The 26,190-nt window shown below is 39.8% G+C and overlaps 2 protein-coding genes and 10 non-coding genes across 25 annotated transcripts in view; 9 read left to right on the top strand and 3 right to left on the bottom strand.

Annotated features, from left to right (window-relative positions):
• The first annotated feature begins 174 nt into the window (after nucleotides 1-174).
• Nucleotides 175-11,798, top strand: Taf1d (TATA-box binding protein associated factor, RNA polymerase I subunit D). 6 transcript variants are annotated; one of them, XM_042685222.1, is made up of 14 exons: nucleotides 175-252; nucleotides 1,579-1,649; nucleotides 2,389-2,779; nucleotides 5,028-5,200; nucleotides 5,436-5,487; nucleotides 5,881-6,027; nucleotides 7,456-7,522; nucleotides 8,053-8,099; nucleotides 8,299-8,339; nucleotides 9,683-9,719; nucleotides 10,039-10,080; nucleotides 10,583-10,640; nucleotides 11,335-11,436; nucleotides 11,676-11,798. In XM_042685222.1, the coding sequence occupies exons 2-7, from the start codon at nucleotides 1,594-1,596 to the stop codon at nucleotides 7,474-7,476; spliced, it is 840 nt and encodes a 279-aa protein (XP_042541156.1). In that variant the 5' UTR covers nucleotides 175-252; nucleotides 1,579-1,593; the 3' UTR covers nucleotides 7,477-7,522; nucleotides 8,053-8,099; nucleotides 8,299-8,339; nucleotides 9,683-9,719; nucleotides 10,039-10,080; nucleotides 10,583-10,640; nucleotides 11,335-11,436; nucleotides 11,676-11,798. The 6 variants fall into 6 exon arrangements, with proteins under 6 accessions (XP_042541156.1, XP_042541154.1, XP_042541157.1 ...); XM_042685220.1 differs by having other exon boundaries at nucleotides 9,679-9,719; XM_042685223.1 differs by lacking the exon at nucleotides 9,683-9,719.
• On the top strand, nucleotides 7,183-7,309 carry LOC122112494. Its single transcript, XR_006148224.1, has one exon. It is a non-coding gene; the product is annotated as a small nucleolar RNA SNORA40 (small nucleolar RNA).
• LOC122112490 lies at nucleotides 7,621-7,744 on the top strand. Its single transcript, XR_006148219.1, has one exon. It is a non-coding gene; the product is annotated as a small nucleolar RNA SNORA18 (small nucleolar RNA).
• LOC122112497 lies at nucleotides 8,143-8,213 on the top strand. Its single transcript, XR_006148226.1, has one exon. It is a non-coding gene; the product is annotated as a small nucleolar RNA SNORD5 (small nucleolar RNA).
• Nucleotides 9,470-9,607, top strand: LOC122112484. The gene has a single exon (XR_006148215.1). It is a non-coding gene; the product is annotated as a small nucleolar RNA SNORA8 (small nucleolar RNA).
• Nucleotides 9,809-9,941, top strand: LOC122112486. The gene has a single exon (XR_006148217.1). It is a non-coding gene; the product is annotated as a small nucleolar RNA SNORA1 (small nucleolar RNA).
• Nucleotides 10,265-10,337, top strand: LOC122112483. The gene has a single exon (XR_006148214.1). It is a non-coding gene; the product is annotated as a small nucleolar RNA Z40 (small nucleolar RNA).
• Nucleotides 10,684-10,808, top strand: LOC122112487. The gene has a single exon (XR_006148218.1). It is a non-coding gene; the product is annotated as a small nucleolar RNA SNORA32 (small nucleolar RNA).
• On the top strand, nucleotides 11,468-11,599 carry LOC122112485. Its single transcript, XR_006148216.1, has one exon. It is a non-coding gene; the product is annotated as a small nucleolar RNA SNORA25 (small nucleolar RNA).
• Nucleotides 11,688-26,190, bottom strand: part of Cep295 (centrosomal protein 295) — a 52,935-nt gene continuing 38,432 nt past the window's right edge. For 6 of the 9 annotated variants that reach the window (XM_042685207.1, XM_042685210.1, XM_042685208.1 and 3 more), the window contains 14 exons: nucleotides 25,419-25,569; nucleotides 25,148-25,291; nucleotides 23,440-23,595; nucleotides 19,640-19,749; nucleotides 19,108-19,207; nucleotides 18,491-18,727; nucleotides 17,172-17,305; nucleotides 15,653-15,830; nucleotides 13,713-14,320; nucleotides 12,859-12,987; nucleotides 12,458-12,518; nucleotides 12,268-12,372; nucleotides 12,097-12,193; nucleotides 11,688-12,024 (listed from right to left, as the gene is read on the bottom strand). In XM_042685207.1, coding sequence (XP_042541141.1) covers nucleotides 11,688-12,024; nucleotides 12,097-12,193; nucleotides 12,268-12,372; nucleotides 12,458-12,518; nucleotides 12,859-12,987; nucleotides 13,713-14,320; nucleotides 15,653-15,830; nucleotides 17,172-17,305; nucleotides 18,491-18,727; nucleotides 19,108-19,207; nucleotides 19,640-19,749; nucleotides 23,440-23,595; nucleotides 25,148-25,291; nucleotides 25,419-25,569 — 2,547 coding nt within the window. Of the gene's footprint in view, nucleotides 12,025-12,096; nucleotides 12,194-12,267; nucleotides 12,373-12,457; nucleotides 12,519-12,858; nucleotides 12,988-13,712; nucleotides 14,321-15,652; nucleotides 15,831-17,171; nucleotides 17,306-18,490; nucleotides 18,728-19,107; nucleotides 19,208-19,639; nucleotides 19,750-23,439; nucleotides 23,596-25,147; nucleotides 25,292-25,418; nucleotides 25,570-26,190 lie in introns of those variants that run through there. The other 3 variants (XM_042685211.1, XM_042685209.1, XM_042685216.1) reach the window with 3 other exon arrangements.
• On the bottom strand, nucleotides 19,297-19,366 carry LOC122112492. The gene has a single exon (XR_006148221.1). It is a non-coding gene; the product is annotated as a small nucleolar RNA U2-30 (small nucleolar RNA).
• Nucleotides 19,462-19,541, bottom strand: LOC122112493. Its single transcript, XR_006148222.1, has one exon. It is a non-coding gene; the product is annotated as a small nucleolar RNA U2-19 (small nucleolar RNA).

The raw sequence follows: 26,190 nt of genomic DNA, 5'->3' as shown, positions 1-26,190 counted from the left end.
GTTCCCCGCGCCAACCCCGCGGCCTCTCCCCTCCAGGCCACGCCCCACCACCCCTCGAGCCGCCCCGCCTATTTCCTCCCCCGCCCCCGCCCCCCCCCCCCCCCCCGCGCTGCCCTCCCGCGGAGTCCTTTAGGGGCTTCCGGGTTGCGTCTCCTCCCACCTCTCGCTGTGCTGTGTTGCCGCGAGACTTCGACGCGAGTCTTAACTGCGGCTGGGGGCCCGGCGCGTTCTTTCCGCCGCGCGGCTGAGGAGGTAGCTACTGCGCCGTGTGCAGAGCGGGGTGTGGGGCACGGCGCGGCTGAGGAGGTCGAGGCCCTGTGCAGAGCGGGGTGTGGGGGACCTCGCGGTGGCCGGGGGCTCGGGCTGCAGCCCGCGTGGAGCTCAGCGCGCGCAGGCGGCGCGCTCGGGCAGCATCGGCCGGGGCCCGCGTGGAGGACGAGGCGCGCCGCGGCTCCGCCCTGTCTCGGCGCCGCGCAGGACGGACAGCGTGGGCCCTCGGTGGAGCCGTTGAGTTGGGGTTGAAGTGCGTGTGCCGCCGGCGCTCCGGGATCCAATCCTGCCGGCGACCGACACTGCGCCATCTTAACCTGCGCTATGCCCTCAGCTCGGTAACGAGACGCTGCCGGCCACGCAGCCTGCGCCCGCAGCAGGCCCGCCTTGGGACCGACGCCGGGCCTGCGCGCGCCCCCGGGCCCAAGGTGCTCCAGCTATATCGGTTACATTCCTCCTGGCTTTGTTTTTGTTTTTCTGTCGGTCGTGGGTCTTGAACTCTGGGTTTGGGCGCTGTCCCTCAGCTCTTCAGCTTCAGGCGAGCTCTCTACCTCCTGAGCCACTTCCGGTTTTCTGGTGGTTTATTGGAGATCAGAGTCTCAGGGACTTTGTGTCTGCCTGGCCTAGCTTTGAACCGCGATCCTCAAATCTCAGCCTCCTCAGTAGCTAGTATGGCAGGCGCGAGCCACCCGGCATCTGGCTGGGGAGGGGGATGTTTAGCCTAAGCACAGCCTTGAGCAAATAAGCTGAGGGGGACAGAATCCAAGCCTTGGAACCAGCACTCACCAGAAAGGACAAAAAAAAAATTACTGTCCCGGCCATTTTTCTGTATTTGGAGTACTTTATTTTAGGACTTGTTACTATTTAGATGGCATGCTTCATGTATAAGAGAATTGTAATAGTGAAATAAGTAGTTAACACAAAGTAAGCATATCGTCTTAGTTTGTGGACAAAACAGTATCCATAAAAGCAAGGATAGTTCTGGTAAATCCCACACCAGGAATATAAATACATAATTTCCTTGGGCATTGGAAACTCCTTTTTGTCTACTAATATACATTATTGTATTAATGATTTTGTTACTGTGGCTGATGAAGCTTTGAATATATGAAGAGAGTAAAAGTGAAAAGAGCCTGGAAATATAGCATTTATTTTTCTGAGACTGGACTTGAACTCGTGACACTTCCAACCCCAGAATGCAACTTCCTGGTTTACAGAAATGAAATAGGCTCTAGATTTTAGATGATTGGGTGTGTTTGCATTTATTCTGTGGAGCTATATTACATTAACTGAAATTTGTAATTGTAGAAAACTTGAAGACAAATGGATTCTGCTGACTGCATGTCATCTGACAGAGCTATGGAAATTGAAAATGAAAGGTAAATGGATTTTTATGAGAGACATGACTGACTAGTCAAAATACTTAGGGTATTTGGTTACCAGGAGATAAGTTCATTGACTTAAGAAAGCACTGACTTGTTTGTATAGTTTGAGTTATTGAAAAAACATTCTATTACTGAGTAAATTACCCCAGTTTTGTGTAGTGCACTGGTTAGGGATTGCTGTAGACCACTGGAGCATATAGTTTCACAAAATGAAGATATGTTTTTTACCAGAGGTGGTGTGTCAATTTTAGATATGATGGTTAGGACACTGGCTGATCTCTACCCTGTTCTAAAGTTTTTTTGTTTTTTTTTTTAAATTTAATTTTTTTTTTGTGAACATACTGTACAAAGGGGTTACAATTACATGGGCAGGATAATGCATACATTTCTTATCAAGCATTGCAGCCTCCTCTTTTGTTTACCCTTCACATCCCTTCCCTACCTCCCCACCACCCAATCCTCCCCCCTGTTCTAAAGTTTTATTGTTACTGATGTAAGAATAAATACTTTTAATTTTTGGCAGTCATTTCTGGTGGTTAATTGGAGATAAGTACATGGACTTTCTTTCCCGTGCTGGCATTGAACCATGATCCTCAGATCTCAGCCTCCTTAGTAGCTAGGATTACAGGTGTGAGCCACCAGTTTCCAGCTAGGCGTTTTATATATAAGTCTGGAAGAAATGTACATTTTGCTACATTATAATTGGTCATTCACTGTTTTTTTTTGTTAATAGTGAGGACTCTTCATCTGGTAGCAGTTTATTTAAAACACAATGTGTTCCTTTCTCACCTAAACGGAGGCAAAAAACAGACTTTATCAGAAAATCTATTCCTACTCAATCATTTGAAAGTGTTGAAACAGATTCATCAAGTGACTCATCTATAGAACCAAGACCATTGACTTTAAAAGCCATTTTTGAAAGATTCAAGCAAAAGAAACGGAAACGTAAAAAGAAGAAATATAAACGAAAATTAGGACCCAGGGGAAGACCAAAAGGCAGAAGAAGCACTAGAAGGTCCCACATAGATAAGAAACAAATTAAAGACAAAGGATCAAGGTTTCTATTTTTACAGACAGAGAGTGGAAAAAAAACATTGCCATGGAGGAAAATTTTAACCTTTGAGGTAGGTATTTATTTGTTGATGTGCATAGATTTAAAAATGGAGGACTGGTAATGTTCCATAGTGGTTACAGTGCTTGCCTAGCATGTATGAAGCCCCAGGTTCAACTCTTCCATACCACATAAGAAAAGGCTAGAAGTGGCCCTGTGGCTCAAGTGGTAGGGTGCTATCCTTGATCAAAAGAAGCCCAAGGACAGTGCCCAGGCCCTGGGTTCTTACTCCCAGGGCTGGCCAAAACAAAAATACTCAGAATTGTCCTAATGTATCCCTGGAAGTCTGGCACTAGTGGTTCACACCTGCAACCCTAACTACTCTGAGGATTTAAGTTTCAGTCTACCTCAGGCAGAAGTCTGAAGTTAATCAGCAAAGCAAAAAGTTGGATGTGGGCTGTGCTTCCAGTGGTAGACCACCACCCTTTGGTGAAAAAGCACAAGGCCAAGAGTTCAAGCCCAATTTAATCCATACCAAAAGAAATACACTTGGAATAGAGCCTGAAATACTTGAAAAATATTAGCATGCATTTGTTATACAAAGGGAGGTTTCACATGGCACATCTACTCCTATATACTGTTAATATCCATCAGAACCATTCCAGGGAACTATGCCCAAGCAGACAGGCACAGGAGAAAGATTATAAGGTTTATTAGAGGGGTCGTATATCCCCCACGAGAGGGAGTAATATGGCATCTGGGCCCCCCCCCCCCATCCAGGTGGGTAGCTCTGGGTCAAGTTGCATACACAGGTTGATCTAGATGGGATAGGGGGTGGCCAGCTATCGAGCAGGAACTCTAGGGCAGGGAGGAGCTCAGGTCTGGGTGGAGCTGTGGACTACAGTGAGGATAATGTTAACATACACAATAAAACCAATAGCACCCATTGCATCAAATCCCATTAAAACTATTTGGGCTTTTTCAACTGGTTTTATTTTCATATAGGCAGACAAACTACTATGACTATTGATCCTTATTTACCCCTCTTACCAGCTCTACTCACCACAGAGCCTGTTTAATATTCCTGTCATGAAACATGAAATTTTTGTGAAAGCAAAATTATGCTTAATTTTTGAGCAGGGTAATAGTGGCTAATTCCTGTAATCATAACTACTCAGGAGGATGAGATCTAAGGATCCAGGTTCAAAGCCAGCCTGGGCAGATCAGTCTCCTTGAGACTGCAACTAACCACTCAAAACCTCAAGTGGCTTTGTGGTACAGGTAGTAGAGGATTATCCTTGAGCAAAAGAGCTCCAGCGTGCAGGTTCTGAGTGAAGGCTCCATGACCGACAACAAAAGGTGTCCATTTCCCTGCCCTTTAACCTCATATTGGTTGGTTGCTTTCATTGAGATCCCTTATGCTGTATTCAGATTATTTGCAGTATATTTTGAAAATACTCCTTTGTTTCCATCCATCCCTTTTTCAATGATTTTGTATGATTTATCCAGTTGCCACGCCTCCCCCCCATCCCTCCCCAGGCATGAAGTCAGGTCTGCCTGCGCACTGTGAGCTTTTGTTGCTTGAGGCTAGTGCACTCTCATTTGTACCACTTACTGGGCTTTTTAGTGGTTAATGGAAGATGGGAGACAGCTTTACTGTTTACTGCTTTGATCTCCAGTCAGCCAAGATGGGAATTAGAGGCATGTGCCACCTAAGCCAGGATGATGAATCTGTTTTATACTAGTTTCTGTGTAAAGCACATCTCTAAGCTGAACACTTGGATTTCAGGGTGGAATCGTAGCATATTCAGTGAAAATTTAGATGTTGCATGTTAGACTAAAACAATGAACTTTGGGCTTGGGTACTGTCCATGAGCTTCAGCTCCAGGTTGGTATTCTACCACTGGAGCCACAGAGCGACACTTCATGGCTATTTTGTTTACATACGGTACTGAAGAATAAAACCCAGGGCCTTCATGCATGCTAGGTAAGCATTCTACCACTGAGGCACATTCCCAGTCCTTGTCTCTTGTTTTAAAATACAACCTGTAAATACAGGTTTTGCCTATTTGCAGTAATTCAAATGAAACCCATTCATTCAAATACTTGAATGATAATTAGTCCCTTTCCAGAACCGATGATTTTCCCCCCTTCCCCCAAGAGAAACAATACAGGATTCATTATAAGGAACAATGCAGAGTCCAGAAATGGGGATTGGTTAAAGTCCAGATGGTCCACATTTTATAGGTACCTATTTTACCTGATGATTATGAAGGAAAACATCTAAACTTACTACACTAAAGAACAAAATGTTTTTACAGCAAGCTGTTGCAAGAGGATTTTTTAACCACATTGAGAAACTAAAGTATGAACACCACCTTAAGGAATCATTGAAACAAATGAATGTTGGTGAAGATTTAGAAAAGGAAGATCTGGATAGTCGTAGATACAAATACTTGGATGATGATGGATCCATTTCTCCTATTGAAGAGTTGTAAGTTGAGTCATGTTAAATAACTATGCTAATAGGTTTGACCCACAGTGTTTTTAATACTCAGTAAATGCTGGAATAAGTTGTAGTTAGAATTGTATTTGAGCTTGAGCTCAACTATTGGAGTGTTAAACAGAATAGTTTTTCTTTTTCCCCCATCACTAGTACTGCTTTATCAAGAGTATATAACTGATTAACAAAGACTTCATTTTTTAAGGTATGCATCTTTTTGTTACAGAGGTGAAGAGGAGACTGCACACCTTGAACATGATTGTGATATCCAGATGGTAGTAAGTGTTTTACCTCGTTTGGGGAAGTTAGGAGCTGGTACAGCAGTTTTGGTACATACCATTTAAATTTGAAAGGCTCAGTAAATTTAATGCAGGAAACAAGAAATATTTGAGATATGTGACAAAGATAATATGGACACTTATATTTGCATTGCTGGGGATCAAACATTGTCTTAAAGCAAGCATTCTGCCACTGAGCTGTGACCTGGGCTGAAAGGATTTCTATGAACTTTTAAATTTGGGGTATTAATAGTAAAATGAGAAAATATGTAGACAATTTGGAATTTTGCACCTGGATATAGCTTACATTCCCCCCCCCCCCCCCCCAAGAAATGGCATTAAGACACATAGATTATCTGCATAGTTACACTGAAATTTTTTTTTTTTATGTAGGAGCACAGTCGTTTCATAATAAGTTCTAAATTCCCAAAGAAAAGAAAGGTGGATTTAGAACAAGAAAATAATGAAGTTGCATTGTCTAAGAAGAGAACTTCTAAGAACACAAAAAGGGTAAAGAGGACAGATTGGCCTGAAAAGGAGGTAAACGATATACAGCAAGAATGACTTTCAATAGGAAGGTTAAATGTGAATGTATGAACCAGTTTTCGATGAAGAATTTTTGAATCAAGAACATCCAAAGGAGAAGAATAGGAACATCTGAAGTGTATACAAGGAGAACAAAATGGTTAAAAAGGAAACGCTGAGGAAAGGGTGGGGTATTGTTCTCCGAGTTATAGTCTTGCTGTTTTGTTTTTTTTTTTTTTTTGGTCAGGTGGTGGGGCCTGAACTCTGGGCCTGGGCGCTGTCCCTCAGCTCTTCAGCTCAAGGCTAACGCTCTACCACTGGAGCCACAGCGCCAGTTCCGGCTTTTTTTCTTTTTGCTTATGTGGTGCTGAAGAATCGAACCCAGGGCCTCATCATGCATGCAAGGCAAGCACTCTACAACTGAGCCACCTTCCCAGCCATAGTCCTGTTTTTTTTTTGTTGTTGGTTGTGGGGCTTGAACTCTGGGCCTGGGCGCTGTCCCTCAGCTCTTCAGCTCAAGGCGAGTGCTCTACCACTTGAGCTACAGCGCCACTTCCATAGTCCTGTTTTTTAACACACTAATTACTGATTCCAGAGCAAGGTAATCTTACAGATGTTACTGCAACATTGAAACGATTTTAATGATGAACCCAGGGCCTCATCATGCATGCAAGGCAAGCACTCTACCACTGAGCCACCTTCCCAGCCCTAGTCCTGTTTTTTAACACTAATAACTGATTTCAGAGCAAGGTAATCTTAACAGATGTGACTGCAACATTGAAACGATTTTAATGATGAGGAAAAAAAAGTATTAAGTCATTTTTATACAGCCAACTTTTGTGGTCTTTTTGAGATATGGTGTGTAATGTAATAATAGCTCAGGCGATCCTTGAAATAACTCATCTTCATGCCTCTGTTAAAACCATAGGTGTTATTTAAAGCTGTAAGCAATTTATTGATGGAAGGTATCTGAATGTTTCAGATACCTTAGTTCAATGTTTCAGATTGTTACAAGAATTAGTTTTCCCATGAGTTGGTGATCTGACTGAAAGTCCAAGGAGCTAAGTTCAATCCTCGGCACCATAAAGATTCCTATTTTACTAACTGTAATACCTTTGCTTTCAACTACTGTAATTACAGTGTTACTAATTATGTATTGATGTATATTGGAGCACTTGTGTGTGTCTTTGTTTAATTTGTAACAAAGCCTTACAGACAGGTGCAAATAGTAAATCCTCTTTTGCAACCCAGAACTCATTGCTGATATGAGATTTTGGTACATGTAAGAAGGAATATGATTACTACAACAGTTCGAAATGTGAGGCTTTAATTCACACAGGTTGCTCTGAGAATAAAGTTGATGTAAAATCAAATTTATGCTTCTGAGACTTAGTAAACATTTAATTGTTAATGTGATAACATGAAGATGGCTTTTTTTTTAAGGCTTCTATTTTGAGAAAATGAGGTCTGGAGTTCAAGACAAATTTACTGTGAGTGGATCATATTTACAGTAAGTATAAGATTGACTAATGTGAAATATGCCTTGGGTTTCCTGTTCTAATGACAATGACAATTAGTTAATTTGATTTCATACTTAAAAATAGTGTTGGTGAGGTCTATCCCGATGGAGCATCTGTGGCAACACATCGTTGGAAACGCCTCACAGAGTAAATTTGTGGTGTGCTTTACTCACAGGACTATTCTGTCTGTGGGAAGTAACTGCAAGACACAAGACATGTATGATATGTCTGTTTATATAAAAATAGAATTATGTGAATATACAAATGTTTTAGTGTGTATACCATTATATACATTGAGATTATTTTGGTCACTTCCAGTTTTCTGGTGGTTAATTGGAGATGAGTCTCAAGGACTTTCCTGCCTGGGCTGGTTTTAAACCGTATTCCTCAGATCAGCCTCCTGAGTAGCTAGGATTACAGGTGTGAGCCGCCAGCACCTGGCTTCAGATGTTTTCTAAGTAGGTAGAATTAAAAGCATTAAGCTATCATGCCTTGCTCATATATATATATTTTAACTTAGGTATTAGAATGTCTCTGAAGTCTATACAATTCCTGACTGTGATATAGGTAAGTTTTAATTCCCAATAAATCTTTTGGTAAGAGCATTTTAGTTCTGATGATGAATGTAACTGTTCAACTGCTGCATGATACAGAATGAACTATAGCTTAATTCTGACAGAGCTAGATGTCTATTCATTCTAAATATGTAATACCTTTCAATTTCTGGAAATAGAGCGTCCTAAGCTTTTCTTTGATACTTTCTCAGGAGAAATTACTATGCTGCCAGCTTATTCATAAGAAAATTGGGTAAGTGAAGTAATTTAACTGTGTATAGAAGTACTTTACTGCCTATGCTGACTTTGAATGTTGATCCTCAGATCTCAAATCTTAGCTCCTTGAGTAGATGTGATTATTGACATGAATCACTGTGCCCTCCTATGCTTATTTTTCCTTTTTTTTTTTTTTTTTTTTGCCTGTTCTGAGGTCAAGAGCTCAGTCTCATCCTTGTTTGGTTTGCTTGTTGGGGTGGTATGCTTATCACTTGAGCCATATCCCCAGTGGGGCTTTATGATTGGAAATGGACTGCTTGGGCTGACTAAATTGCAAATGTCTGAAAGTCCTCAGGAGCCTAGGATTAAAGTGAGTCACCACAGCATCAAGGGTGCCATTTTTATAAATTTGCTTTTAGTGCCACAGTACAGGGCTTGAACTCAGGGTTAGTGTGCTGTTCATTATTAGCTTTGCAACTGGAGATAAACTACCATAAAAGCCAGATGAATTGGGGTCTCAGCGGCTTCTCTTGCCCAGGCTGGCTTCATACCACAATAGACTAGGTATATGCCATAAGCAGGTTAGGCATGTTTTGTCTTGAATACCTAGAGTCAATAAGGAGATTAAGCTGACCAGCACACTAGCCCATACCTGCAATTTCAGAGACCAGAAGATGGCAGCTTGAGACCACTCTAGAGTATAGACCTTGTTTCAAAAAAGGGTCTCTTAGCTCAAAAAAAATTGAAGCAGCAATAACCATGACATTTGTAATGTTTCATGTGGGCAGTGCTTGGCCCTTCAGGCCTAAGGTGGGGGTTGAATTCAAGGGCTTGAGTGCTGTTTCTGAGCTTTATTTTGCTCACTTGAGCCACAGTTCCAGTTCTGGCTCACAGACTTTACTCCCCAGGCTGGCTTCAAACAGCTATTCTCAACTAACTATAAGCCTCCTGACTTAGGTAGGATTACAGGCATGAATTAAAGCCCTCTTCCAGTAGGTGATACCATAGTTCAATCCTATAGTAACTCTAGTGTACTTTCTAGTTATTTGGCTTGATTAGATAAAGATGGATAGTTTGTAAGATGATAATTACATTGTTGGGCTAATAATGGTGCATAAAGTCAAATTTTCTCAGCATGATGGAAGGCGAACACAGTGTAATTATAGTTGCACTGTATGGTATCTGCACTCAGCAATACCTCCTGCTGATGTGTTCAAAGGACAGTGCAATAGAAATTCAATATCTGGCATCGTTGGTTTTCTTGGCTTTGTCCATGGTAAACCTGGTAGTTCTATTGATACAGTATATACAGTTTGACAGTTCATATTGATAATACTTTGAATAAATGATCTCAGTAAATGCTTTTCTTTCTCTAGGCAGGCAGTTAGCAGTTGAATCAAGCTGTTGGACTTAAAGTGTAAGGCTATTTCTATTCCTACCTAGCTGTTCATTTCTACCCTATAACAGACTTCATGCATATGCAGAACTTGGGAGGAACTTGCACAAGGCCTCATTCCCGATATGAATGGGCACTGTTGATCAGGGTCCAAAACTGGTTACTGAGGCTAAATTCAGACACAGGTTGTGCTTCCATCACAGTATATGCATTGCAGTGGTGACAATGAGACCTGTAACATAAGCTCATAAGTCAAGATAAAATGAGAAATGTGTTCACTCAGTATTAATAGTAATGCAAAGAATTATTCATAATGAGCTTTCTGTACTTTCTTTCTAAGATCCCAAAATTTGATTGTGGAATGACATTTCAAGGATTTTAGGTAAGAACCTTTATCTCATTAATTAGACGTGCCGGTAGCCTAATTTGTGTGATGCTATGTAAATTCACTACAGGACTAGTTAGCAATGTCATTGCAACCAAATTTGATTTTTTTTTTTTCACTTGACTTTTACTATTAGGAACAAAGGTTAATCATTCATGTTTATATGGCTTGCAGTGATGTATGATGTTATGATGATGGGCAAAAATGTTCAACTGCTCTGAATGAGCTGAATGAAGCAGCCTTTCTGAACGTCCACAGAAGGAATTTAGAACTGTTTTTAGCAGTGGTAACTTGAGATTCAAATTTCGGAGTTGAGGTGTAGTATCAGAGTAATATTTTTTTTATTCTTATGAGACAGTGTCTGGCTAAGGCTAGTGATGATCATGTCACATCCTTTGCCCAGTGCCATATGTTAGAGACCTATGTATTGAAGAATGCAGCAAGGTTAAGGGTATTTTAAGTTTTAGCCACCTAATTTTGAAAGTCCTTTTATTCACAGATGTGTCATCAGTAATTCTGTAATAGTGCAAGAAGCCCTAATAAAAGATTTGTGGCAGGTAAGTATTCTCCTAATAGCAAAGTATTTTGTTATTTGTCTAATGGTCATTACCAAGGCTGATAGAATGCAGTTTCTAATTCGCTGTGGACATGACCATAAAAAAATTCCCCACTAGGTTTTCATTGTATATGCTACATTGTTAGCAATCAGCCTATTGGGAACACTAGCTTACTAGTTTTATTCTTCTGTAGACCAGCTGTGTATGTTATTTCTGAGGGGAGCTTGTAGGAGATTGAAGACATTGATGGACATTAAGTAGAACCATGTACACCATCCAGGGGTTTAAAGAGTGCAGCAGCTCATGCTGTACATGTTTCAGTGTATTTATAAAGGCAAGGGGAGAGTGTGTTGTATTTGAAGGTACCTCCTAAGCAAATCTGTATGCCTTCATCAGGCAGAGGTGACACTCATTTCTCTGGCTCACAACAATGTTCACTGTCTAATAGTACAGAAATAAATTTTCTAATAAGATTAATATATATTAATGAGTTGGTGGTAGGGCCTGAACTCTGGGCCCTCAGCTCTTTAACTTAATGCTAGCATTCTATCACTTGAGCACAGCACCACTTCTTATGTGGTGCTGAGGAATCAAAAACCCAGTGCAAGCACTCTATCACTGAGCTACCTTCCCAAGATTTCTAATATTGTTTCTAATATTGTTAGGTGAGTTACTTTTCTGTGTTGTTATGCAGGGCTGATCAATTTCAGCTTTTTGTTGGTCATTTGAACATAGCAACTAGATTTTGGCCTCCTGAGCAGTGGTACGGCTGACTTGAATTGTTTGCTTCAAAAAGGTGTGTATATAACACAGAAGATACTATATGGTGGTCATTTCAAAGAGGGCTTGTTGGGTTTCCAAACCAAGAGCTCTTAACGCTGTGACCGAAGATAGAAGTTCTCCATAGGATGCGATAGTCACTCAATAGTAGTGCTATGTTTTCCAGAGGAGATATACTGTAATAAAATTGGAAAAAATTGGAAAAAGCAATAATCATAAATGTTCTAGATTAACCTGTATCTACTTTTCCTGCAGGGCTGCCTTAGATTAAGAGAAATTTTGAGCTTCACTTTGATGGGCACTGAAGGAATCACAACATAACGTGAAAATTATTAAATAAAAATTTATTGACTTCAAATAAAACTCCATTGTATCCTGTTTGTAGAAAGTCAGCATGTATTTTTGGTTCGAAGTTTCTCTAGTGTTTTCTGTGGAGAGAGTAAAAGGAAGTTTAGTGGTTTCAGTTAGTGTCCAGAATGAAGTAACATGGTGGGGTGTCCTGCTCACCTTATGAAACTCTTTCGCCCTTGCTCTGTTTTGGGCATAAGCCTCCAGTTTTCCCTTTTCTTCCTTTTGCTTGACTTCAGCTAGTTGATTGTATAACCTGAAAGAATTTCTATGAAGTAAATGCAAATACTGCTGAAACCTAAATCAATAAAGCACCAACACTTGCTACCTTTTTTGCATGATGGCTTGTTCATGATGTCTGTCTTCAGAAAGAGATATTCTAACTTTATTTACACCCTTGTGATGACCCATGTATGAATCTGAATCTGAGAAAAGAAAGCATTAGATGTCTTTCAGGGGGCTGAGTTTGAATGCACTGAAAAGAAGTCATGGTAACTACCTGTTTCAATGTGCGAGTCTTCAGAGATTTGAGTTTTACACATTCTTTTCTGCCCCTGGTAGGATCTTTTTATAAATGATGCTGCTTGCAAGCTCCCAGATACAGCTGTAATTTGGAATGTTTTCATTAAAACTGAATGGCAGTTGTAGTTTTCATGAGCTCCCGTTTTCCTCTACTATTAGATGCATACCTGTAGAAGCTGCTGGTGTTGGGTAATCTGAGGTTTCTGTTGATGGCAGATATTCAGTAACCTAATAGAAAAAAAAGGTTTAGAATTGCTTCTGTCACACCCTACCTTCAGGTTTTCATTATCCCTCCCCTAAGAAAATGTACCTCAAACATTAGTTTGTATTCTGCACACTTGGTAGCTAGGTACATGCACGTAAGTATGAGGAAGGGACCGGGAGGGGACAGAAGACAATACAATCTCTGTATATCACCTCTAGTTGATAAAAGTAAAACTAGGACAAAGTTGGGCTTTGCTCCAGGTACCCACATGAAATACTCCCTACCAGCAGATCCTCTAAAGGAACTGAGTCACAAAGTTACTTTTTCGTAATTTCATGGTCCACCAAATGATTAGAAGTTTACCTGAGTACAGTTTGACCCATTTTCTTCTATGGTCAAGTTTGCAAAGCTTGTTTCAGCAATACTGATGTCACTGCTGCTTACTAAAGTAAGATCTGGTTCCTCCATTATACCATGGCCAGATTCTGTCTCCTGTGCAGAAGGAGAAAAGCCTTTGGTACAAATAGACATGAATACGAAATTGTATGGAAGACCCATAGTTAAGATTCTTCTGAAAAAATACAACTGGAAACTTAAATGGTTATACAGGGTCAGACTAAAGAGCAGTGGCTGCTTGGTTTCATATGTACACCTCCCTCTGCTGCCTGAGGAGTGGCAATTACTGCCTTTAATCCTGGCTACTAGGGAGGCTGAGATCATGGCTTAAAAGGTAGCATAGGCAAGAAAGTCAAGACTCCTCCAATTAAGAGCCAGAAAGTTGGAACTAAGAATAGATAATTGCCAAAGTGAATGCCAGGAAGCAAAAATGGGTGAGGTAATAGGTGTGTGGGCACACAGATGTGTATTAAGTAAAAAAAAAATGTGGGAGAGCAATTGGGGCGGGGGGTGACACTGACCTTACATGCCACCTTACTTAAAGGACTGCACAACAATTTGTACTTAAAAGAATGAGTTGCCTACACTGTAGGCACTGTTTACAGAATTGTGATCAAGCAGGCTCCATTATTTCCAGCAGGTTGAGTAAATGTACAAAGTGCAAGTACAAAGCACAGGAAAGGGATCTTGGGATAAATCTCTAGCAATATTTTTAAAAAAATGTTTAAAAATTTAAGAATGAAGTTCAAGAACATTAACCATTACACTTGTTGCTTCTAGTATTTCAAAGGAATTTAAATTATGTTAATTGGAATTCTTACCCACACTGGAATAGAGCTTTGGAATGAAAATGATCCAAAACTTATATGGGGCTCTGATTGTGCTGGTTGAGGTAGGTTTCTTAGGGCTTCTGGAGTTTCAATCTTCAGTGAATTCTCAAAATAGTTTTCAGTTGAAGTTCCTATCTTTGCTGTTCTTACATGCAATTGTGAGTCAATATCTTCAACATGGGCATGTGTAGGCAAACTACAGATTGCACTTTTATCATCTTTGAATTCTGGACTTTGTAATATTGTGACAATCTGTCTTTTGGACAGTTCTTGGAAATCCAGTCTGCCTTCACTTTCTAGTTTTATTGAACAGTCACTTGAGAGAGAGCCACATGGAGTGCTATGCTGTACAAGCAACTGATCGAACACGCCAGCATCAGATGAACTGTAGGTTGAACTGGAATTTCCTACACAAAGCTGAAAATGAACACTTTTCTTATTTTGTATAATTTCAGTCTGTTCAGAGGGAGACTTTTCATTTTCCATGTCTTGGGAAGAATCTCTTGCTTCAATGCTAACAATACTTGGAAGATCCGCATGCTGGCTCCCCTCCTGGGAAGAAATTTCTGGCAGAAGCTGTGGAAAAGGTTCTTCAGATCCTACATTACAAAATTTAAAAAATACGTCTTATACATTCTGCAATTGATGCATAGTCCCTACAAAATTTTTGTTGTTGGTTAAGGGGCTTGAATTCTGGGCCTGGGTGTTGTCCCTGAGCTTTTCAGCTCAAAGGCTAATGATCTACCACTTTGAGCCACAGTGCCACTTAGGTTTTTTCATAGTTAATTGGAGATACGAGTCTCAGCTTTTCCTGCCTGGGCTGGCTTTGAACCGTTATTCTAGGATCTCAGCCTCCTGAGCAGTTATGATTACAGGCATGAGTCACCAGCACTCAGCACAGGTTTGTACAATTTTATGAGCAAAGATTGCTATAGATAAATATGAAAGATGAGCATAATGGTTTCCAATGAATTCTACAGCTTACATATTTGCAAGTATTTCTAAATAAAAATATATTCAACACAATGCAGATTTTCTCCCTATGGAAGTGAGTACACTTGAAATAGAATGCACGTAATGTCTCTACATGTGTATACCTAGATGTAACAAATACATAATCTGTGATAAAGATCTTGAAAGAATTACAAGGGTTGAAGTGCAGAATCTCAATGGGAACTTTTGTACTTTTTAATGAAAATCAGTACTGTAAAAATTTAAATCAAGTATAAACATAGATACGTGTGATGTGCTGCTCTTTTTTGCTTATGGCTGGAGCTCTACTACTTGAGCCACACTCTCACTTCCAGGTTTTTGCTGGTTAGGGTAAGAATCTCACAAATATGTCTGTCTGGGCTGATTCTGAACCTTGATCCTCAGATCTCAGCCTTTCCAGGTTCAAGTATGTGTGTATGTGTTTACTTGCATGCATCTGTCACCTAATCTTGGGACTTGAACTGAGAGCCTGCCTGTCCCTGAGCTTTTATACTTTTTTTGCAGCTATACTTTTTGGTGGTGGTTAACTCGAGTTAAAGAGTCTTACAGACTTTGCTGGCTGGGCTGGCTTGTAACTGCAATTTTCAGATCTCAGCCTCCTTGGTTGCTAGGATGCTAGGATAAGAGGCATGAACCACTGGTGCCCTGCTGAGAGTGTGTGTGTATTTTTTTAAAAATTTGAATAAATATACCTTTAATACTGAGGACAAATGTGCAGGCAAAGAAGTATCCAGGAATAATACCTAAGGAGAAGAGCCTGGTTCTTTTTTTGGTCATTGGTGGGGCTTGAACTTTGGGCCTGGGTGCTGTCCCTGAGCTCTTCAGCTCAAGGTGAGCACTCTACCACTTGAGACACAGTGCCATTTCCTAATCCCTAAGGAAATGATGAAAAGGAACTATAAAGTACTGAGTTTTAACTTTTTCTATGATGTACATACCCTCAGTGTTTTCTGCAGCAAAACTAGAAGTTGCAGTATGAGCCAAGTTAGCGTCAGGTTGCTGGCTTAGCCTTGTATTAGGAAAAGAATGTAAGTGGGTCTGCCTCAGTGCTGTAAAAGAAACTGTACTTCTGGATGATACAGTAGCATGGTGTCTTTCAGATGAGGTACCTATGGTCTGTCAGAAACAGAAAAAGCTTGAAATAGCCAAATCAACTTCATATTATTTTTTAAGTGCCAATATTGAGCAATTTCAGTTAGCTTTTTAGTTTTTAAACTGTTTACTTATTTTAGCCAGTCCAGGGGCTTGAACTCGGGACCTCGGCCTGTACCTGAGCTTCTTTTGCGCAAGCCTAGCACTCTACTACTTGGGCCACAGTACCAGTTCTGGCTTTTTCTGTTCAAGTGGTACTGAGGAATGGAACTCGGGAATTCATGCACGCTAGGCAAGCACTCCACCACTGAGCCATATTCCAAGCCCACACCAATGCAGAGATTTTTCCATCTTGCCTCCACATCAGAACCAATTGGGAGCTTTAAAAAAGCAAATTAGTGCAGTGATTTAATTGGCCTAGGGTATAGTGTCAGTATTAGGACTTTTGTTTTTGGAGGGAGAGTCATTTGAAATTTAAAGGCTCATGCTTGCTAGGCACTTGAGCCATACCCACAGTCCATTTTTTGCATTAGTTTTCAGACAGGGTCAATATTTGCCAGGAGCCAGCCATTGACTGCCATTCTTCTAACCTGAAGCCTCCTAAACAGCTGGAATTACAGATACATACAACCATACTTGGTAGGTGGTTCACATGGGATCTTTCCAAGTTACCCTTGAGCAAAAAGAGCTAAGGGACAGTGCCCAGACCCTGAGTTTAAGCCTGATGACTGACCCCTGCCCCTCCAAAAAAAAAAAAATCTTTTCTATAAAAGAAAACAACTTGGGCCAAGCGTCGGTGGCTCACACCTGTAATCCTAGCTACTTAGGAGGCTGAGATCTGAGAATTGCAGTTCAAAGCCAGCCTTGGCAGTTAAGTTCCATGAGATTCTTATTTCCAATAAACGACTCAAAACCCAGAAGTGGCGTTGTAGCTAAAGTGGTAGAGTGCTAATCTGGAGCTGAAGAGCTGAGAGACAGTGCCTAGGCCCAGAGGTCAAGCCCCATGACTACACACCAAAAACAAACATATATATACATATATATATGGATATATATATATGTATGTATGTATGTACAATACAATGTGGGGCTGGGGAAAATGGCTTAGTGGTAGATTGCTTGCCTAGCATGCGTGAAGCGCTGGGTTCAATTCCGCAGTACCCCATAAACAGAAAAGGCCAGAAGTGGTGCTGTGGCTCAAGTAGTACAGAGCTAGCCTTGAGTACTGAGAGGCTCAAGGACAGTGCCCAGGCATTGAGTTCAAGCTCCAGGACTGGCAAAAAAACAAAACAAACAAACAAAAAAACAACCAAAACAAAAGAACCAAACTTGTTCTTTTGCAATGGAGCATTTACTTTAATATACCTGGTAAAAGTTGCTGTTGTCTTGAGAAATCCCTGAAGGTGAGAAATCAAAATCTGTATGTGGCTTTAAGGGCTGAAAGAGCTGACGATGCAAATTTGGGAAAACAAATTCCAATTCTGGAAAGTCAAGGTCAACTGTTGGTATTTTTGAGAGAGAGAGAGAGAGAGAGAGAGAGAGAGAGATAATTTTTGTTTTCATTGTAAAGCCCAGGAAAAGAGTACAGAGACATTATCATTCAAAATAAAATAGCTAACTCTAGTTCACCAAAGCCATTTCTTTTTTTTTTCCCCTCCACAATCAACAGATGCTTTTAAATTAAGTCCTATTATGACTGTTTTCAGGTATAGAGAACAAAAAACAGAATTTTTTTTTTTTTGGGTCCGGTCATGGGGCCTGAACTCTGGGCCTGGGCGCTGTCCCTCAGCTCTTCAGGTCAAGGCTAGCGCTCTACCACTTGAGCCACAGCGCCACTTCCGGCTTTTTTTTCTTTTTGCTTATATGGTGCTGGGGAATCGAACCCAGGGCCTCATGCATGCAAGGCAAGCACTCTACCACTGAGCCACCTTCCCAGCCCCAGTGTCCAGAATTTTTGACAAATATAAATTTCTATTTCCAGTTCCCAAACCTTCTAAGGGGTATAGTGCTCATTACTTTTTTTTCTTTTAAATAAACTTTTCTGTTCTTACATAGTTCACTTTAGGATTAATGATTTTAAAAAAGATGAAAAGGAAAGATTCACTCTCGTATGCAGAGTACTTCACAGGTTTTATCTTATTTAATCCCTAGCATCCTTTTACGGAAGATGGATTGATTTCACTTGTTCCCCTGGTCTCATGGCTAGGAAATGGTCTAACTCTGAATTGAATATAGGCCTCTCTGATTTTTTGTTGTTGTTGTTGTTGGTTGTGGGGCCTGAACTCTGGGTGTGGACACTGTCCCTCAGCTCTTCAGCTCAAGGCTAGCGCTCTATCACTTGAACCACAGAGCCACTTCCAGCTTTTTCTGCTTACGTGGTGCTGAGGAATTGAACCCAGGGCCTCATGCATGCAAGGCAAGCACTCTACCACTGAGCCACCTTCCCAGCCCTGGCCTCTCTGATTTTTAAGCTGGAAGTGAAAAGGCTAAACATCTCATTTACCTCTTCATGTAAATCTGGTACTAAGTTTGGTACTTTTCTCACTAAATGCTCTCAATATTTTCTGTGGTATAACTGTGCTGCAGCAGACCATACACATATATGCAGCTCAAATAATACTAAAAAGGATGAAATGTGAAAAGTTAAAAATAATTTATGTAAAAGTATTCCTTTAAAATTTTACCGCACAAGTCTGTTTTTTCAGGTATCAGATTTACTTCCTTTATGCAACTGTCTGTGTTCTGCTGAGATTCTGTGTGACCAGAAGTAAATTCTTCCAATAGAGACTTATGAAGATCTGAAGAGTTCTGCTGCTGCTGAGAGGTATAAATTACTTGTGTTGAAGGAACTACAGAACTTAAAATATCTGTTTCTTCTTGTTTAATGGTAGATTCTTGTTCCTGACGGTCCAAGAATGACTCTGAAAAATGAATTTAATGAATTAATTTAAATGAATTAACACTTACTTTTAATTGCCTAAGTAGTTCATTAGAAACATTCTGGTACAGAGGCATGGCAATATACATTGCTAAGAGATGAACATTACCAAGAAATCTGTTCAGATTACCAAGAGGGAAAATGTCAGACTAGCAAGTGTTTCACAAAGGATTTACAGAACATCCTGTGACTTCCAGTCATTTTTAGGATACTATATTGTCTAATATTCTATTCATCACCAAAACTTTCCTTTTGGAACCTAAACTGCTTAAACTTAAACTGTTTTAAAGGAAAAGTAATGCTTCTCCCAACATTATGCTCGAACTGGTCTTTCAATTTGTTTACATAGTTTGATGATGTTACCTGTGTCTATAAGGCTCAAATCTGTGTTTTCATAACTTAAAAAGCTACCAGTAGAAAGAGTCACTGAAGATGGCTCATGAGAAATATCTTGTGTTTCAGTCTAAAAATTAAAGGGAAATATTAGATCTTAGAACATGATGTATCAAGCAATATCTACAAAAACTCATCAATCTCTGTAGCTGTCACTTCTGAGCTCAGGTCAAGTGTAGAAACCTTCATTGTTACAATGGTCAGTATTAAAATTTTTTCATCATTGCTCAGAAATGATTAGCTTCTCATTCATTCACTCTCACAGACACACACACAGACATACACACACACACACACATATCTTTATTATTTTGTGGTTTTGCTTCTCAGAATTAAAGAGATCATGCATCAGGTAGACTGGTAGATCTTCTGATGCTCAGATTTGGCTATTTTCATCATTGATCCACTATAATAAAAGCAGACCTCAGATAACAGACTTCAATTTTTCAGGAAACTAGAGAATATAAACCAAAAAAACAGTAAATGTGAAGACATTACTAACCTTATTATCTGGCTGCACAACTGGCATCACATGTATGCACTCTTCTCCTTCCACAGCATAGCTTAATACTGCATGATTTTCAACATCAGATTCCTTGACCTTGACTAAAACTGATTTTGAAATTCAAAATGAGGGTAGGGTAGATTAGGGCAAATCAAATTCTCAGCAACAAGTCATCATTCTCTTCTTTCCTACAATTAAGTTTAACATTTTGGCTTTGTAAAGTTGCCTTATCTTAGACTAGAGGAAAGAAATACATTTATTCTGTTTGCCTATCTTTGTGCCAGTATGGGGGCTTGAACTCAGGGCAAAGGCATTCTTTTTTTTTTTTTCTTTGTCGGTCATGGGTCCTGAGCTCTGGGCCTGGGCACTGTCCCTCAGCTCTTCAGCTCATGGCCAGCGCTCTACTACTTGAGCCACAGAGCCACTTCAGGCTTTTTCTGCTTATGTGGTGGTGCTGAGGAATCAAACCCAGGGCCTCATGCATGCAAGGCAAGCACTCTACCACTGAGCCACCTTCCCAGCCCCAAGGCATTCTTTATCTTTTTTTAAGTAAGGTTGATCCTCTTGAGCCATTGCTCCACTTCCAGCCTTCTGCTAGTTAACTGGAGAAAAAAACCCCACAACTAAGAAACTACTTGTCACTCTTACTCCTTGAATAAAGCACTTTAAAAATATATAACTATTAGGGGTAAACACATCTAACTAGTGGGAAATCCTTTTGTCATTGTACTGTGAAGCAAAAAGGATAACAAAAGAACAATATAACTCAAATATGAGCAAAATGCATATGAGACACTGAAGAAAAACACCAAAGTGGGCTGGGAAGGTGGCTCAGTCGTAGAATGCTTGCCTTGCATGCATGAGGCCCTGGGTTCGATTCCTCAGCACCACATAAGCAAAAAGAAAAAAGCTGGAAGTGGTGCTGTGGCTCAAGTGGTAGAGTGCTAGCCTTGAGCTAAAGAGCTGAGGGGACAGCGCCCAGGCCCAGAGTTCAGGCTCCACGACCAGACATCCCCCCCCCCCCCCAAAAAAGAAAAAGACACCAAAGTGTAATTATTAGTGATCAGACACTTATTTTACATGTTGCCCAAAGGTAAACCTAAAATATCCTGAGTTAGCCAGGTGCCAGTAGCTCATGCCTATAATCCTAGCAACTCAGGAGGCTGAGATCTGAGAATCAAGGTTAGAAGCCAGCCTAGGAAGACAAGAGATTCTATTTCTAGCTAATCAGAAAAAAGCCAAGTGGGAGAACACTAGTTGTGAGCAAAAAGAAAGTTAAGTAAAAGCAGAAGGCCCTTAATTCAAGCCACAGTACCAGCATACAAATGAGAGACAGAGAGACAGAGAGACAGAGACAGAGAGAGACAGAGACAGAGAGAAGAAAGGGAAGGAAGAAAGAAGAGGAGAAGGGAGGGGAGGAAGATCCTTCCAACTCAATTCTCTGAAGTTCCTTAACTGCAGTTATATGCCACTAAAACTGAGGGCCCTGTGCATGCTAAGCAATCACTTTTCACCGAACTATACCTGAAATGTTTTCTACATTCAGAGTATAGATGAATAATGTGCTGCCATTTCTAATTAAATTTCACATACAAAAATTATACCTCTTCACCAATTATACCCTGGAGTTTTGAATTTGAGAAATTTCACTAAGACACACAACTACCTGTGGCTCTGAAAGTGAATAAAATTAAAACTAAATTTCTCTATTACCATTGCCATGATATTATGAGAGATCACATATATATATATATATTTAAATGGATGCTCTCTACATAAATGAATACACATCTACAAACCTAAGTGTGTATGTATGTGTCTACAAAAACTAATAGCAAGTATTACTAACCTTCAAGTACTATTTTACTCTCCTATTCTAGTTCATTTTTTCTATAATTCATGCCTTACATAGTTCATGTGAGAATATATATACATATATATTCTTTATATTAAAATATTGCTTTCTTACAAAAGCTAAGGGTATAGAGCTTGAAGTCAGTAATTCAATCTAAAGGGCTACTAAGAAAACAGTGGGAAGAGCTGGGCACCAGTGGCTCATGCCTGTAATCCTAGCTACTCAGGAGGCTGAGATCTGAGGATCACAGTTCAAAGCCAGGCAGGGCAGGAAAGTGTATGAGGCACTTATCTCCAATTAACCACTAGAAAACTGGAAGTGGCACTGTGTCTCAAGTGGTAGAGTGCTTGTCTTGAGCTGAAGAGCTGAGGGACAGCGTCCAGGCCCAGAGTTCAGGCCCCACGACCAGCCACAAAAAATAAAAACAAAAAACAAAAAACAAATCAAAAGTGACAGGTTCTATGACCCTGTAAATAGCAAGCACCTCATAAAAAGGGTATGTCATTTGGAAATCTCTACCTTACATACTTCCTCCCCCCATACTTTAATCATCTTTATATTACTGAAAATACATAATTCTTCAAAGTAAAAAGCCTGAACATATCTAGTAGCACATGCAATTTTTGTTGTTGTTGTTGTTCCTTTGACAGTGCTGGGAATTGAATTCAGGGTGTTGGGCATGCTGGGTAAATGCTCTAACACTGAACTACACTCCCACCATTTTAAATTATTTTTAATCTTCAAGTGATTGAATCCACAGATACAGAAACTTTAAATGCAGAGAGATGGCTCTAAGTTTTAATACCTTTTTACTGAGGTGTTTCAGGCTTGCCCTTGGTGTAAAAACCTAAGCTCTGCTCCTGTAGTCCTTGACTACAGGACATAGATAGAACAAAAGTAAAATTCAAGTATCCAGTGGTGCAACCTAAAAATATAAAGTTTTATTGTAAAACTTCAAAAGTTTTAATGTACTAAATTGTGTGTATATATAATATATATATATATATATATATATATATATATATATTTTTTTTTTTTTTTTAAACTGGAGCTTAAACTCAGGGCCTGGGCGCTGTCCCTGAGCTTTTCTTGTTCAAGGCTAGCACTCTACAACCTGAGCCACAGGTTCATTTCCTGAAGTGCTATCTTTTACAGTTACTCCCAACTGCAATTTCAAAAAGACACAATTTTTTCCCTCTATAAACCCTCAAAAAGACTGTCTCTCATCTCATTCTATTAAACTATAGGTATAACTAAGATATAAATGATAGACATAACAGGCTAAAATAAAAAGAATTTAAATGTAAATTTAAGATATTTAAAAGATAGATTACAAATATATTAAATGTGGACTGTTACAAGTAGTCTTTATTTAACACAAAATCTGGGGCTGAGAATGTGGCTTAGTGATAGTGCTTGCCTAGCATGCCTGAAGCCCTGGGTTTGATTCCTCATTACCACATAAAGAGAAAAGGCTGGAAGTAGCATTATGGCCCAAGTGGTAGAGAGCTGGCCTTGAGCAAAAGAAGCTCTGGAACAGTGCCTAGGCCCTGAGTTCAAGCCCCAGGCCTGACAAAAACAAAAATAACACAAAATCTATAGAGCTGCTAACCGTATCAAACTCTTACCCTTATTACTTCCTACTGGTATTTATTTAATGAAGCAATTAAAAACAAAATTACTTGTTTTCCCAGTAAACTTCAGACATAATAATGATTATTAAAAAATCTATAATGTGTGAGTACTAACAGAAAGCAAAACCTAGTCCTTGAAACAAATAACCCTGTATTAATAACGATGGCCATTTTAGGTAAGTTGCTATGCATAGAGCACAGAGCATGCATGTGCTACCATAGTTTCATTCCTAATAGTCACTGAGGTTACTTACCACTAACAATAATTACAGTTCCAATTTTAGTCCCAGTTCCAACTTAATTCTCACCTGCTCCATCAGTGATAGCGTCACTTCTGATGTTCTCCTGCACAGACGGCTGATGACAAACAAATGCATTCTGGGCAGGGGGGCTCTTAAGGAAATTTTGTTCTCGGCTTATTGAGACTCTCATGGGGTCTCTGTCTTCAAAAATATTTAGTTTATCTGAGAAGAAAATTGATTCCTTAGATTTGTACAATGCATTAAAACAAAAATGTCAATTTAGATACAAAGGGAAAATATAAGAACTTAAAAGCAACAAAACAATAATGGCTTATTATTCACAGACTTTTTAGTTATTGTCAGTTTTATAAGTCTTTAAGGATGCTCCTATTTCCTAACATCAGATTATACTTCATACTGACTAATCACAAGAAAGAAAAAAGCCTGGATAATCTACTAATCCCAAGTCATATTTTAAGATATAACATACATGAATAATATGTATTAAGTTCAAGAAACAGCCACAACTAATCTGTGATATACATCAAGATACAGGCTTAGAAGGATAATTAGGAAGGCATAAGGGAAGAATAATTCATGGAGCTCTAATGTTCCAGTTCATGACCTAGGTGATCCTTATGTGGCTGTTTCAGCTGTGGACCTGAATCCAGTGATTTATCTTGTAAGTTTATCTAAACAAACCACTGAAATAAACTAAGACTCACGCACTTCTCTGAATGAGAATACAAAAAAGAACAAATGCCAAATCCCACAAAAAAGTTGGGAATTAAAGGTACCAAGTGTTACAAAAAGAAGCTACTCATCTTCAGGAATGGAAAACAGGGAGTACTGGTAAGCTCACTCACTGCCTATTCCTAGCTATTCAGGAGGCTACTTGAAAATTGCAGTTTGTAATCAGCCGGAGCAGACAAATATGCAAGACTCATGTCCAATAACTTTCAAAAGGGTGGAAGTGGCTCAAGTGGTAGAGCAGCAGCTGTGAGCAAAAAAGTGGAGAGGCGAGAGTCCCTGAGGTCAAGTCCCAATACTGGAAATATTGTTAAAGTAAGTCATAATTGTAAAATACAGAGAGACAGAGAGCTGTGAAATTAGTGAAAGTGGAAAAGTAACAATGGAAGAAAAAAGAATTGAGTCACATCCTAAACAGATTTAGAAGGTAGATATGAAAGATGGCAGAAGGAACAAGAATGTCAGAATATGGGATATAACAATCACTTCTGTCTGTAAATTGCTTCCCTTCTATACATATAAAAGTGGTCACCTAATATTTCAAGTAGTCACCTAATACCACTTCTTTAATTACAAGGGTTTTGTCCCCCCCCCCCTTGCCCCTTCCCCCTCCTCTGGTTGATCATGGGGCTTGAACTCTGGGCCTGTATGCTATGCTTCAACTCTTCATCTCAAGGCAAGCACTCTACTACTTGAGCTACAGCACCACTTAGCAGTTTTCTAATAGTTCATTCGAGATTAAGAATTTCATGGACTTTCCAGCCGGGGCTGGCTTTGAACCATGATCCTTAGATCTCAGCATCCTGAGTAGCTAGGATTACAGGCCTGAGCCACTGGTGCCCGGCTTTAACTACAAGTTTTGTTTTGTTTTCCAAACTACAAGTTTTAAAGACCTATCTAAGAAAAAAGTTTTTTTCTTCTCAAATGTAAAGACTAAGTCTCTTTTGATAAATTTTAGCATCTTAAAAAAGTTGCAGAAAACCAGCAAAATATTAAAATATCATTTATCAAACCACTGGATTACCTGGTATAGACGTCTTGCCACTTGCTGGTGATTCTATTTCTTGTATAGCACTAAGTTCATGCTGATTTAAGTTCAGTCCACATTTAACCCTGGCCACAGGTGGCTTTGAGGCTCTTTTACCCAGTTCTTTGTCTAGATGCTCACCTATCAATTCCAAGACAAAATCAGGCACAATAAAGATCTATTAGCACACTGTAAGCTTCTCTTCAACGAGCAAGCTGTAGGGGATGAAAGCAATGAGCAGAACTGCAATAAAATGCACTCATGTTACCCCTTAACTTGGCACTAGAATCTTCTGAAAGCAGCTGATCAGCATCAGCATTGCCCTTGCCTGCATGCAGGTCTTGGATATGAGGAAGCCATTCTCTGAACTGCTCCATCTTCTGTATATTAAGATAATTTTCAATCATGGGCTTACCTGTCTGAAAAGTGGACAGAGGAAAGTAGGGATGACACACCGGGGGGTCAAGTGGGAATTCACTTATGTTAGAATCTCTACCAAACCAACATCATTCACACAACTACAATTTTATTCACAGATAAAACGAGATATGTTCCCAATATTGAAGTTTATCTTCCCATTAAAAGTATCATAACTATGGCCACAACAACTTATGTTTCCTCTGTACTTTGCAGTGGAAGATTATACTTGGCTATTCTCTGCTTCTCATTTCCATCATTTTTTCTCTATATTAATTCCTAAGACTTAGCTTCTGCTGAACTCGATTCAAACTCAAGTTCAATGACCTCCCACAGTAATATGCACACATTCATACAGGTGAAAACACTCTTGTCTCCTATGTGAAGAGCTATGAATGTCTGAGCCAGTCTTTCTAAGTATTCAGATGCAAGACCAGCAAGTCTAGTTCTAAATCACCCTACAAATACCTTTATAACAATTCACAGTAATGTAATTAAGGAAAAAGTGGGTACTAGTTTTAATCACATATAAATATCAATAATGTACTTGTACTACATATAAAGAACACTCATACAAATGTCAACAATTACATAAAGGTCTGCTATGGCATAAGAAAAATTAT

Source organism: Dipodomys spectabilis, unplaced genomic scaffold (assembly GCF_019054845.1).
Source record: "Dipodomys spectabilis isolate Male_0828 unplaced genomic scaffold, ASM1905484v1 ptg000094l, whole genome shotgun sequence".
Taxonomy (NCBI): domain Eukaryota; kingdom Metazoa; phylum Chordata; class Mammalia; order Rodentia; family Heteromyidae; genus Dipodomys; species Dipodomys spectabilis.
The sequence above is the reverse complement of the archived record's forward strand: the minus strand, read 5'-3'. Positions and strand labels throughout refer to the sequence as shown.

Coding starts and splice junctions, on each gene's coding strand:
- Taf1d (XM_042685218.1), top strand. CDS start 1,594: ATGGATTCTGCTGACTGCATGTCATCTGACAGAGCTATGGAAATTGAA. Junction 2,780..5,027: donor GGAAAATTTTAACCTTTGAG/GTAGGTATTTAT, acceptor ATGTTTTTACAG/CAAGCTGTTGCAAGAGGATT. Junction 5,201..5,435: donor ATTTCTCCTATTGAAGAGTT/GTAAGTTGAGTC, acceptor TTTTTGTTACAG/AGGTGAAGAGGAGACTGCAC.